A 13,506-nucleotide genomic window follows, 5' to 3' on the forward strand; every position below is an offset into this window, starting at 1 on the left:
AACCGCGAGGGCAGCAAACATCAATATGCTGAACTGGTAGTTAACGGTGCCAAATTCACTGAGCATGGCATTATAGCAAATCTGTTCCAACTTTAACCCCCCTCTCAACCACAACCATCTCCTCAATAATATCCTCAAACATAACCCTTCCAACTATAACTAGGGAGCATGTACTGGCTAAACTCACTAAAGCCAAGAACATGGCCTCAGTGTGCCTTGATAACATCACAGGATGCCTTCTGATAAGTCTAAAATTCAACTTATCAGGATCCCTGGAGTCATTATTTAACCACGGTCTTAAAACAGGCTTTGTGCTACATGAATGGAGGACTGCGACAGTCATCCCCATTTATAAGGGAGGACTTTCAACAAATGTTGTAAACTACAGACCCATCAGTCCAACCAGTCTTATTTGCAAAGTCATGGAAACAGCTATCATGGAACTCAACAAGGACACAGGAAACCTCAAGACACTGGACTCATCACAGTGTGGCTTTGTCAAAGGAAGGTCAAGCTTACTGAATCTGGTGGACTTCTTTGGAAAGGTCACCAAGGAAACGGATGAAGGGAATCTGTGCATACTGCGTACCTGGATCTGACCAAGCCATTTGATACAAAACCCACTTGGGCATGGTCAACAGACTTACAGAACTAGGTATAAACCCCTTTATACAAACCTGAGAGCTAGCTGGCTCACTGATAGGACCTAGGAGGTTAGAATCGGTGAGGTCACCTCCACAAAGTGTCCAGTCACCAATGAAGTCCCCCCAGGGCTCTGTGCTGGGCCCACTCCTCTTTGGCATCTGCTTTTTGAATGTCACTGTCAAATGTCAAAGACCTCTGGCTAACCAAGTTCACAGATGATTGCAGACTGGAAGCAGATAGTGAATCCCCCAAATATGAGAACACCCTTCAGGAAGGTCTAATACAGACAAACGTTTGGTACCAAAGTCATGGCTTAAAACTCAGTACCAAGGAATGCATTATAGTACCTTTTAGGAAGCCTCCCATCCCAAGTAACTACGTCATCAATGAAACACCCTTACAGGTTGATTTCACTAGTCAGGGATCTAGGGACTCGTATAGATACTAACCCAGCCTTCGACCAATATGTGTCCAAGGTAGTAAGAGCATAGCATCTACGTCCAGAGATATCATCATACCACTGTACTCGATCCTCATCAGCTCCATCAGAATGTACAATGCCCCCATCTATATGTAGCTGACCAGACATGCAGCAACTGTAAAGTCCACAAAAGTTGCTTACAAAAGGAAAACAGGACTAAACACAATGCCCTATGCTGATCGCCTCAAAGTCCTGTCTCTTTATTCAGTATCATACAGACGTCTGAGGGGGTGATCTTTGCCTGGCATACAAAGCATTCCTGGACCCTGTTTTGATGAACCTTTTGCACATCCACAAAACAAACAGCATCAGAATAACTAGATTAAACATCTAAATTTTGCTAGCAACATAAATAGGATATGTTGGAGAGACAATACACGTTTCTCAGAGAACTCCCATTCTCTGCAACAGGCACCCCATCCATGTAAAGCAGAGTTCCTACCTATCCCTATTTAAGTGCAACTTGGACCATTGGATGGGTAATCAGAAATTCACCCCTGGGCTGGGTCTTTTGTCTCTAACAGACAGAGGCAGTCAGTAAATCACCCCCTATAAATCAAATATAAAATAAATTACCGAGTGACATTTGGGTTGCACAGCTAGGCTTTTAAGGGTCCTTGTGATCGTTAGTTTATTACACGTCTATAAACCTATTAACTTTCCCCTCCCAAGACCTTGGTTCCTCTGCTAATTTCCTCCAGTAAATTATTGGGTTGGAATTTATTGGAGAAAACTGGCAAAAGAACAAAAGAATTGTGAGCAAATAACTAGACAAGGAAAAGTAATAGAGTAAGGTAAGGCCAAGAAGACATCTGGACTGCAGGCAATATCAGAGGATATGCAAAGAGAAAGGGATAGGGGAATTTTAAGTGAAAGACCTGCGCTAGTAAAGTTTTTAGTTGAATCTAGAACAGAAGCTGCTGCTAAAAAAGGGATAATTCAGTACGGCTTATAAAATATTGCATGATAACTATAAAAATCGATCAGAGGAGATTACAACACATTGGAAAGAGAGTGGAAAAGCAGTTTACAACAGAACAATGAGAGGACATGTGTATGGTTCCCACACAAGAAACAAAGTCCAAAAGGTTTGGTATCTTTGCTAGGAAGTGTATGTATGGGTATTTTTATACCCCAAGCATACTTCAAAGAATTTTTCCTGAGGTAGATAGTAAATGTTGCAGGTTTGATGAGGAAGGAGGAGGTAACTTCTATTACATGCTTAATTTTGGTGCCTACTAAAAAATCAATTACTGGAAAATTGAAATACATCAAAGTGTAAACCAACAATATTCAAAGTACTGATTATTATAAAAAAAGAGATAAAAGAACTGGAAGCTGGATCTTTACAAAAGGAAAGGAGCAAATTACATAGAAATAAATGGAAATTGTAGGAGCAATAATGTTCAGGAGGAGGGGTGAGGTTTAATGGAGTCGGGAATCCAGCAATTTATGTAACATTGGACTGATGATAATTGGAAAGAAAGAAAAGATATGTGATGTCTAATGTTTATAAATGGAAAAGCTAATGTGTTTTTTCTGTTAATGTATGTATGTCTACATATTAAGTGTAGGCATACATACATCCAAAAAAAAATAGAATAGAAAGAGAAGCCTTCGCTACGAAAAAAAAATCATCCACTAAATCCCACCCATCATCCATTCTCTATTCACGTATTTGCAAACATCTGTATTAGTAAAATCATTTTTCCCCATTCCCACAGTGAACTAGTTCTTAGAATACTTTCTGTAACTGTATGAAAACAATATTCTTTACAGTTGTTACTACTCTCCTTAAGGACCTGCATACCAAAAACAGAGTCTATTTTTATCTCATGGAATGTCTTGACCATTTTATCAACATTCTTTTCCACTTCTCTCTAAAAGAAAGGTACAGACCTACCTATATGCATCTTAACTGCATAACTTTAAAGTATTATTCACAGAAACAATTTTTTGATTCTCTTAAATCTTTTTTAATTTCTTTGTATTTAGTCATTTTTAACTATTGTAATCTTTTTTGTAATTTACTAATGCTTGGAGCTTATCTCCCTGGGCCTCTACTGAAAATGGACATGTATCCAGCTACACTAGCCCAGCCAACAAATGTAAAATAAATAAATAAATAATAAATACTCCTTCAAATTGGGTCATCTTTAGCCAACTTGTTCTAAGAAGAGACTCAACTTATCCAACTTAACTCTGGTCTTATTTTCTTCAAAAAAGTTCCTTCAACTCTTTACTGTCATCCACAGCTTCTCCTCCAGTTTACGTAAAAACTACTGTCCTGAATGCATCTTTCCAGTTAAGAATTCCATCTGCCTTCTATCCAAGGAGCACAGTACTCTTACCCATTTCTTTGCAACTTATTTTTTTCTCCTCCAGTCTCTCCAGCCATCATACCCCCCCCCCCCCAAACACACACACACACACAACTAATGGGTCTTTTCATTCCTACAACCAAATGGTACACTGTTGCCAAGAACTAGCTGGTGGTAGGTTATCCTCAATGCTGCTGGCATACTTTTGACACCCACCTCTGCCCCTCAACACCACCACCTGCTGCTGAAATGGGGGCCTAAACTACTATATCTTATGGTGGCCATGTCCCTCCACACACTCACCATTCTATGACCAAAGATGGAGCACATCTTGCTGCTTGGCAAGCCAAAGACACCCCATATTTTTCCAGAGTGTCACCTTACTGCTACACCATTTTGGGTGATAACCGGGTGGTGTGGTGCACTGAACTATACCATACCACTACACCATTTGCCAAGCCGATTAGGGCCATGTACTCCCATCCCAAACAGATGATTCCTCCAGCAAGTCAAACAGAGATTACCTGCGGCTCAGTCAGGCCTCTATCCCTGTGTACCATGAACCCAGATTAAGCACACTTCCCCAGCTTAGAAATCAAAGTAAAGCTGATTAATTGGCCAAAAAGGCCTGTTTGGTACAAAATTCTACTTCCAGAACAACACTGAAGCAACAGATAGATAACTGACTTGTTCCGAAACAAGCAGTGCCATCGATGACTGCAGGAATAAAATCTAGGATTACAGGGTACAATTTACAGACACCAATATAAGCACTAAACCAAATTACTATCTGCCTTCATCTTTTAACCACAGCAATCAGATAATATTACCTTCACTTAGACTGACGATTCTTCCTGTAAACTCTATCACAGTATCTACTCTATCACGGGGCTTGAAGGAGAACATAAAGATTCCACCTACACAGCATCTAAAGGACAGAACTCAGACCCTGGAGTTGTGACACAGGAATTCTAACTACAGAGAATTAGCCATCACAAGTCATTAATGCAAATTACTAAAATAAAAAAAGATCTGTAGCAGCGTAAGAACAGTACATATGAAATATTCTGTACTCTGGGAGAAGGCAAATCACACTTAAGAAAAATGAACAGCAAAGAACAGGAAATATAATGCAAGAGATGCAGGAACACATGAACAGCAAAGAACAGGAAATATAATGCAAGAGAGGCAGGAACACCACAACATGTGATTAAAAAAAAAAAAGTACAACAGTCATATTCCACAAAATGTTGTGGCATATTCCACTGATCTCTCCTTTAACTGGGGTCATATGCATGCAAAACACTGATAAGAATCCTCTTACCTACAACATAAAATATTTGCTTTATATTTCATATTGCACCATTTATATTAGATACAAAACTACTCCGGTATGCTAGGAGGAAAATCATTTATACCATACGTACACCCACAATTTCCCATGTCATATGCCTACGAGACACATATAAAACCAAACATACTGAATTTTTAGATTTAAATGTAACATTTCAAAATGTGTACTGCCTGAAAAAAGCAATCAAAGCTTCGGCCTGCAAGGATATCAGAAATCGAGTCCCAATATTTTTAGCAAACAGAAAGAATTAGTACTCGAGGTTCCTGCTTACTTACAGAAAGAACAGTTGTGGAAAATCTTACCACAATGGCAGATGTCCTTGCCTTCACCGCTGCAGTATTCCTTACTAATGGGATTACCTGCCGTGAAGCCCTCCGTCTGGCCAGTTTACAAAAGATTTCCATTGCTTTAAGGTATGCAGAATGTCACCTGTTTACTCCTTGCGTAACATAGGGCATAAAGGTGACGTTAAGGCGTACCATCCTCAGAACAGATTGCCCCAGTAGAAACAGCAGTCCAAGGAGAACCTGCACAGCCAGGAAGGGAAAAAGACCAGGTGGATGGAGGGAGGGAGTGAATACTGCAGTGGTGAAGGCAAGGGTATCTACCATTATGGTAAGATTTTACAGAACTGTACTATGTTCCTTACATTCACCGCTGCACTATTCCTTACTAATGGGAGAGTGCAAAAGCTCAAGAAGAAACCTGGGAGGAGGAAGCAGCGGGGCCCTCCAAGAAGCCATGAAGTATGGCAGCAGCAAAGCCAGCTCTGGCTCTGGAGAAACCATCCAACTGGCAATGTTTGGTAAAGGTATGCACAGAAATCCAGACAGCAGCTTCAGGAATAAAATTAGCATCTAAGCCCCTGAAAAAGGCACCAAAAGAAGACACAGCTCTAGTGGAATGAACCTTAACAGAAGAAGGAAGGCTATCGCCATGAAAAGTGTAACAAAAGGAAATAGCCTTTGAAATCCAAGTAGAAATAGTTTGCTTGGAAACAGCCAAACCTAAAGACTTAGGATGAAAGGAAACAAATAACTGGTCAAACTTCTTGACAGCTTTAGTTTTATTCAAATAAAATCTAAGCTGTCTACGCACATCTGAAGTATGTAGCACCCTCTAGCTGTCAGATTGTGGAGTGGGAAAAAAGGTAGGTAAATTAATAGAGTGATTAAGTGACAACTCATTAACCACCTTGGGCATAAAAGAAGGATTAGTACACAAGGACACCTTGTCCTCATGAAATATCAAAAACGGTGGACAACCCACAAGGGCTAGCAACTCAGACACTCGTCTGGCAGAAGTAAGAGCTAACAAAAGAACCATCTACCGAGAACAATGTTGCAAGGAAGCAGAAACAGCAGGCTCAAAAGAAGCCAGAGTCAATTTTTCTAGAACAAAATTAAGATCCCAGTGGGGAGGAGGAACAGGCTTCCTGGGAGGTCTAATATTAAGGACGCCTTTAAGGAACTGCTTAGCCTCAAATCTAGAAGCTAACAGGGGAGTTAAAGGCAGGCAAGCAGAAAGCGCTGATAACTGGGCCTTAATGGAAGAATAGGCCAAGCCAGCATTGAGCAACTCACACAAATAAGAAAGAACCAAAGGAACAGCCACAGAAAGTGGGCCCAGGTAACAAGAAAAACATCAAATAGAAAACCTCTTCTATTTAGACAAGTAGGATTTCCTAGCTTCCTGCAGGACCTGCAGCACGTCCTCAGAAAAAAGGTGTCTATGAGGAATCAAAAACCTAACACCCACAGTGTCAGCTGAAGCATGGACAGGTGGGGATGGATGAGAGCCCCTTGTCTTGTGAGAGGAGATCCACCCTGTGAGGTAACTTGTGATGATTGCCCCTGGCGAGATGCAGAAGTAGAGGGAACCAGTGCTGTCGCGGCCAAAAGGGAGTCACCAACAAGATTTTGAGAGCATCCTGAATAGGACTCTCGGAATGAGAGGAAGGGGAGGGAATGCATACAGAAACCCCCCCTTCCAAGAAAATGACAGGGCGTCCACCTTCCAGATCAGAGGACCTGGGACTCTGCCACAAAACAGAGGAAGTACTTTGTTCAAAGGAGAGGCAAAGAGATCTACTTGAGGAATACCCCACTGGTGAACAATGTCCAGAAACGCATCCATTCATGGGACTGGGTGAAGGACCTGCTCATATTTTATCTGCCACAATGTTCCAATCTGAAGGAATGTAAACTGCCTGAAGAGTCACACGATACTGGATAGCCAGATCTCATACCAGAAGTGCCAGTCAGCAAAGACGGTAGGATCTCATACCCCACTGTTTGTTGATATACCACATGACTATGGTATTGTCCATGAATACCTTGACAGACCCTGCAGAGAAGAGAGGATGAAAGGCCTGAAGAGCCAGCAGAAGACCCTCCTCTCTTTGATGTTGATGTGCTCCTTCTGCTGACGAGGTGACCACAACCCCTGAACCCTCAGGGAGCCAAATGCTGCTCCCCATTCCACATCTGAAGTGTCTGTGAACAGAGCCTGAGAGGGAAGTGGAGGCTGAAACGGGAACCCTGGATTCAGAGGCAACTGCTGAATCCACCACAAAAGTTCGACCTTGAGACACAGGAGAAGAGAAACAGGAAAGTCTAAAGGATGTGCATGCTGAAGCTACACCGACTTCGGAAACCACTGGAACTTCCTCATGTGGAGCCTGGCCAGAGGAACCATTGGAACGGTGGAAGCCATGAACCCCAGAGCCCTCAGAAACTCCCTGGCTGAAATGGAGGCCAAGGGAAGAAGAGTTTGGACTGGCTGCAAAAAAGGTCTGAAGATGGTACGCCTGAACATCACCTTTATGCCCTACCTTACACAAGGAGTAAGCAGGTGACATTGTGTGTACCTTAAAGCAACAGAAATCTTTGCAAACTGGACGGACGGAGGGCTTCACAGCAGGGAATCCCATTAGTAAGGAATAGTGCAGCGGTGAATGAAGGACATCATAAAGTACACAAGATTATATAGGCATGTCGGAGATGTGCCCTGCAGAGTTCTACAGCAGCAGAGACACACAAGATTATATAGGCATATGTCCGAGATGTGCCCTGCAGAGCTCTACAGCAGCAGAGAGACTTTAGAGTGATTAAGTATCATTTTTCTGCATTTTCTTGCTGCCTTTAGCTAATTCCGCCTAAAACACAGATTTTCTAGAGTTTCTGTGATTTAAAAACCTTGTTTCAGCTACATATTGTACTTATTTTACTCTCTCTCCCTCTCTCACAGTGAACAGAGAAACTTCCTTCTATCCAAGTAAGGTATGGGCAAACACAGAAACTTGTAACACATGCCAAATGCCTTTTTTAGGCAAGGCTCAAAAGACAAAGCCACCGCCGTAAATAGCACAAGTAACAAAAAACGGAGGGTAATGCTACTCAATGCCAGAAGTCGAAACCTCAAAATGCATGCACTCGAGGCACTCCTCAGTATGCAGAAAATCAATATATTTGCAGCAACAGAAACCTGGTTTAAGGCTCCAGAGAGCACCCCAGCACTACCAGGCTACAACTCATACCATACATTTCGGCCACAAAACCCGAACCAAAATACAAACAGTGAGGGAGTATCCATATTCATCAAGGATACCCACACCTCCAGGTTAGTGGCATAGCACGATGCTTCAGAGATCATCCACGTGCAACTAACAATGGGTAAAACTGCTATTCAAATTATAGCTTGCTACAGATCACCCACCATGTCCCAGGACCCCCACTCCACATTCCTGGAAACAGTGGGAAACATAAAGGTCCTACCAAACACCCTGATATTGGGTGATTTCAATTACCCAAACATTAACTGGGAGAACTACTCAAGTACAAACTCCCTTGCCCAACATTTCCCAGAATTTATAAACTCAAACACTCTGGATAAACTGGTCAACACCCCCACCAGGGGTGACAACATATTGGACCTGGTCATCACCAACATGAGGTCAACCCCTCGCTGGTTAGATCTGACCATAAACGAATCACTCTGGATATCCACATTTCGACACCACCCCCGGTCAAAAAAAACACTGTGAAAAACTTTTCAAAAGCAAACTTCCCATTACTTAAGATCGGGTGGGAAGTTTCAAAGCCCCCATACTAAAGGATAACGCTGTCCAAGCTGCAAAATCCTTTACTAATGCACTCTACGGGCACCTACAAGAATGTATGGATCGTGCTATCCCAAACAAAACCAAGACTCACTCCTCCAAGAAAAGGAAACCAGTCTGGTAGACCCCTGCCATAAACAAGCTATACAATAGAAGGAGGAAACTAGTACAGAAGAGAGTAAAATCCCAAGAAGGGAAGACATCCCTGATCAGTATCAGCAAGAAACTACGTTCCCTCATAAAATCATCCAAGGCTAGCTTCGAAAGAAAAATAAAATTGCCATGGATTCCAAAGATAACCACAAAGCATTCTTTGGCTATGTCAAGAATCTAAGTGGCAATTCTCAGATCTGCTCAGAGTTAGGGCAGAATGGCACAAAATACACTGGACCGACCAATATAGCCAACATCCTGGCAGACAAGTTCAGTGCAAAATTCACCCCTCACCCCCAAAAGGGCCCATAACTATAGCAGAAGAATGTAGTGCCCCTTAAATCACAGACACTCAGGTTAAAACAGTCCTCTCCAAAGCCAAAATCACAGCATCAATGTCCTGAACATAAACCCCTACGTCACGAGATGGGTTGCCAACTGGCTCATGGACAGAACCCACATGGTAAGAGTTGCGGGAGTTAGGTCTGACTCTAAACCGGTTACAAGTGGCGTTCCCCAGGGCTCAGTCCTAGGACCCCTCCTGTTCGGCATATACTTCTCAGAGGTACAAGCTAGCACAGGAGGACTATGGCTGACCAAGGTCGCAGACGACTGCAATCTAGGGGCTATAATTGACTCTCTGGCTGACATAGACATCCTCCAAAAGGATCTCACTGAGACAGATACCTGGTGTCAAAACCATGTCCTCAAGCTAAATGCCAAAAAGTGCATAGTCATCCCCTTTGGAAAAACAATGTACCCACAAACTACCACTTAGGTGGTAGCCCCCTAAATATGTAAAACGTAATAAGGGATCTGGGGACCCAAGTAGATAGTAACCTCTCCTTTGATAATCACACTACCAAAGTGGTTAGAAAATCCTTCTATGTGGCCCACCTAATAACAAAAGGGTTTGCATCCAGATCGAAAGAGGTCATTGGGCCTCTCTACGCATCACTAATCAGACCCATCATACAGTACAATGCCCCATTTGGGATGTACCTTACAAGACCACAGAAGTACCTCACCAAGAAGATCACTGGCCTCAAGCAGATGCCCTATGCAGCTCGACTGAAGAAACTCCAGCTGTACTCGGTTGCATACCACCTACTCAGAGGTGATCTCTGCCTGACATACAAAGCCATGTCCAACCCAGAATTGATGGACATGCTCCACCTAAAGAAAACTATATCCCTTCGAGCCACACGCTCCAGGGATCTAAACCTCACCACAACAAATAGGATGTGCTGGAGGGATAGATTCCTGTCCCAGGGACTTCCCATGCTCTGGAACAAGATTCCACTCTACATTAGGCAGAGCTCCTCACTAACCCTCTTCAAGAGAAACCTTGACGAGTGGATGGAAAACAGAAAGTTTACCACAGGGATCACTTCAATGGCTCTGCTGGACAGAGGCACAGGGAACTAATCTAAGGGGGCGGCGAAAGCCAACACATTCCGGCTAGGCTTATAAATTCCTTCGGGCAGATAGTCCAGTACCTACCCATGAACCTATGAAAAACAGAATAGTTATAAAACCATCTGTTTATAAAGAATTGTGTCATACCATCAACACTGCCAGACAGAGGACCAAGAAATTGTGCTTCACCAGTCACCCTAAGGCCCAATAACAAAGTCAATACCAATATAAGCTAAAAAATATATTCCACACTTTTCAATCTCTTCATTCAAAAACATAAGAGATCTGGTATTATTAACTCACAAAGCACAGATAAAATGACAAAATTTGCATCGATACATATCTTTCAAAGAATAACAAATCCAAACCTAACATCCAACAATATTTTTTGAATCAATCACAAATATTATGCGGATATGCCTCTTGAATTCATATCTCCAAAATCAGCAATAAAGCCACAGAGTAATCAAGAGAAAGGTCCAAATCCCGGGCAGCTGTTAAAATACTGACAATGCCAATATTTGATTGGGAACATCTGCACGGATAATTTAATTCTTCAGCAAGATAGTCTCACATGTGCGTTAACACACTGTAGATGTACAGAAAAAGTATTAGGGACCTGGAATAAAATATTCTGTGTATGTAAATATTTACTGCTTTTTAAGTAAGACAAACAGGCAGTTGTTGATAAAGTTTTTTTTTAAGCCAATCGATTTAACAATGGGTCTTTATATGGTGGGCTTTTTGGAGTCCAACTATTGGGCAAATCATGAAAAGGCTCTCCTTAAGTTAATGATAAAACAACTTAAGCCTGTTGTACTACAGGTTACTGCCAATGATGATCTAGCACAACAGAAAGAAACAGTTTTGAGGGAGAAATCTACACAAAAATTTGTTAACAAATGGCTACAGTGGCTACATTAATGCTAATCAATAGAATTAATCTATAGCTTGGATGCCTTATGTGTAATTATTACTAAAATGGTTAATGTGAATATAAACCACAGAAACTGTAACTTAGCACCCACCCCTGAGGACAAAAAGTACCAGTGTGCATAAATGATTGTGTGTGTGTGTGTGTGTGTGTATGTATGATGTAAGATAGCATAATCTCTCCCTTTAACTTGGAAATTGTGTTTAATGACAATCCTTCCATACTACTTGAATACTATGGCTGCCCGAGCAGCTGTAACTCAGTGAATAATTATCTGCTGTTAAGTTTACATTAAAGTGTTCACCACAAAATACAATATTCACTTACAAAGCTGAAAGACTAAAAGGCTCTGTACTAATATGAGTTTTCAGAAAAATAAGCAGTCTGTAATTGTGATGCATAACAGTACTTAATGAATTTATCACACTTCATGAGGGCACAGATCACAATTTTCAAATAAAACAAGATGTCGATGTGGGACCAGATATTCTGATGTGAAGTGACGACCAGCACAACTATGACACACCCCAGCCTTCCTGGTGTCTGCAGAAGAAAGGATTCCAATGAGAAATAATGACTCAGAAAAAAATAAACAGTCTGATTAGAAAATGTCTGTGTTGTCATTTTCTATCTCAAGCACTAACTTGAGATCAAGGCTCCATTAAAATAAAGTGTGCAGCTATGTCCAAGGGTGATCATTAACAGCTTGCATAACCAAGATTACTATGTGTGGTGCACACAAAGCAGTTATTTAGTACGACACACACACAAAAAATCGTTCAAAACACCGATTTTGTCTTGCGATACTTAACCCTTTCCCAGTACATTCAATATTATGTAATACGTCTCAAATAGATCACCTCTTGCCCCAATGTGTGAAAGCCCAGAAACACAGATCTTCCCCTCCCAACCCCCGTTGACAATGCCGGTTGACAGCCACCCCAGCTTGAGAAAGGCACCCCACTTCCTTACTCCCGCCCTCCACTCCCGCTACCTTCAACACTATGTTTACCGTTGTTGTCAGGCCGGTCCAGCTTCAGGATGTCCCGCAAGTGCTGCGTTGCGTCCTCGATGTTCAAGTTGGTTGCCATGAGAAGAGGACAAATTGAATGTTTTAGTCTCCTAGACTGGAAGGGCAGCAATCACAAAATGAACTGTACTGACAGCAGCAATAGCAAACACAACTGACCAACAACTTAGTGGACTCCTCCAGTGCTGCAGTTAGTTTTACTCTACGACGTGAGAAACAACATCTGCACTTCCCGTCTGCAACTGCATCACCTTCCCTGACAGAAACAAACTGTCCGCTACTTCGTTCCTTGAGCTGTCAAAGTCTACACATTAAAAGAAGCCAACAAACAAATGGTTAATGGACTAAGTTTACTGCATACCTGTCAACTCTCTGTATCTGGTTTAACTTCATAATATACCTCTCAACTGTCCAGATTTTAGGAGAATGTCCAGATTTTTGCGTCTTATTTTTGGTCTATTCCTCATAAAATTTGTGGTTTTCTGGCAAATCGCTAGGATGTTCTGAGGATTGCCATCACTAAATAATGACATACGGTTGAGTTTCGGACTTCAAATCCTCCAGAAAATACATGGTAAAACAAAACGTATTACTCTAGCAACTTTCTAAGTTTATACGAGCAATATTTAAAATCTGTCCCTATTTTTGGGCCTTTGTCCCCCCATCTTCTCAGGTTTTATCCAGATTTCTTGCACTAAGAGGTTAAGAGGCATGCTTCATCTTTTTGCCCCTTCCTTCCTAAAACGTTCGATTGTCTAGTAAATCACTTAGGAATTAGAATTATACTCAGTAAATAATGACAGAAGCTAGCATTTCATATTTGTTATTGTTAAAAAATTATATTGATGCAAAAAATGTTGTGCCATCAACTTTCTAAGTGAATTGGAGTAGAATTTTTTTTTCTGATTTTGGGGCTTGTTGCCATCCTCCACCACTTCCATTATTGCATTTTATTTATTTCCGAAATGAATAAGTTAAGAAATATGTTCCACTCTCATTCTGTGACAGCCCTCCATCCAAAAATTATGTGTAAAAAAATCAGTATTTTC

At 41.6% G+C, this 13,506-nt stretch overlaps 1 protein-coding gene across 1 annotated transcript in view; it reads right to left on the minus strand.

Moving 5' to 3' along the window:
• The window catches only part of EDC4 (enhancer of mRNA decapping 4), a 2,017,057-nt gene extending 2,004,350 nt beyond the window's left edge, over positions 1 to 12,707 (minus strand). The window contains exon 1 of the mRNA XM_044082055.1: positions 12,440 to 12,707. Within this exon, the coding sequence (XP_043937990.1) occupies positions 12,440 to 12,518 (79 nt within the window). The 5' untranslated portion in view covers positions 12,519 to 12,707. The remainder of the gene's footprint in view (positions 1 to 12,439) is intronic.
• Positions 12,708 to 13,506: the final 799 nt, after the last annotated feature.

Source organism: Protopterus annectens, chromosome 8.part1 (assembly GCF_019279795.1).
Source record: "Protopterus annectens isolate FY-2018-M chromosome 8.part1, PAN1.0, whole genome shotgun sequence".
Lineage (NCBI taxonomy): Eukaryota > Metazoa > Chordata > Ceratodontiformes > Protopteridae > Protopterus > Protopterus annectens.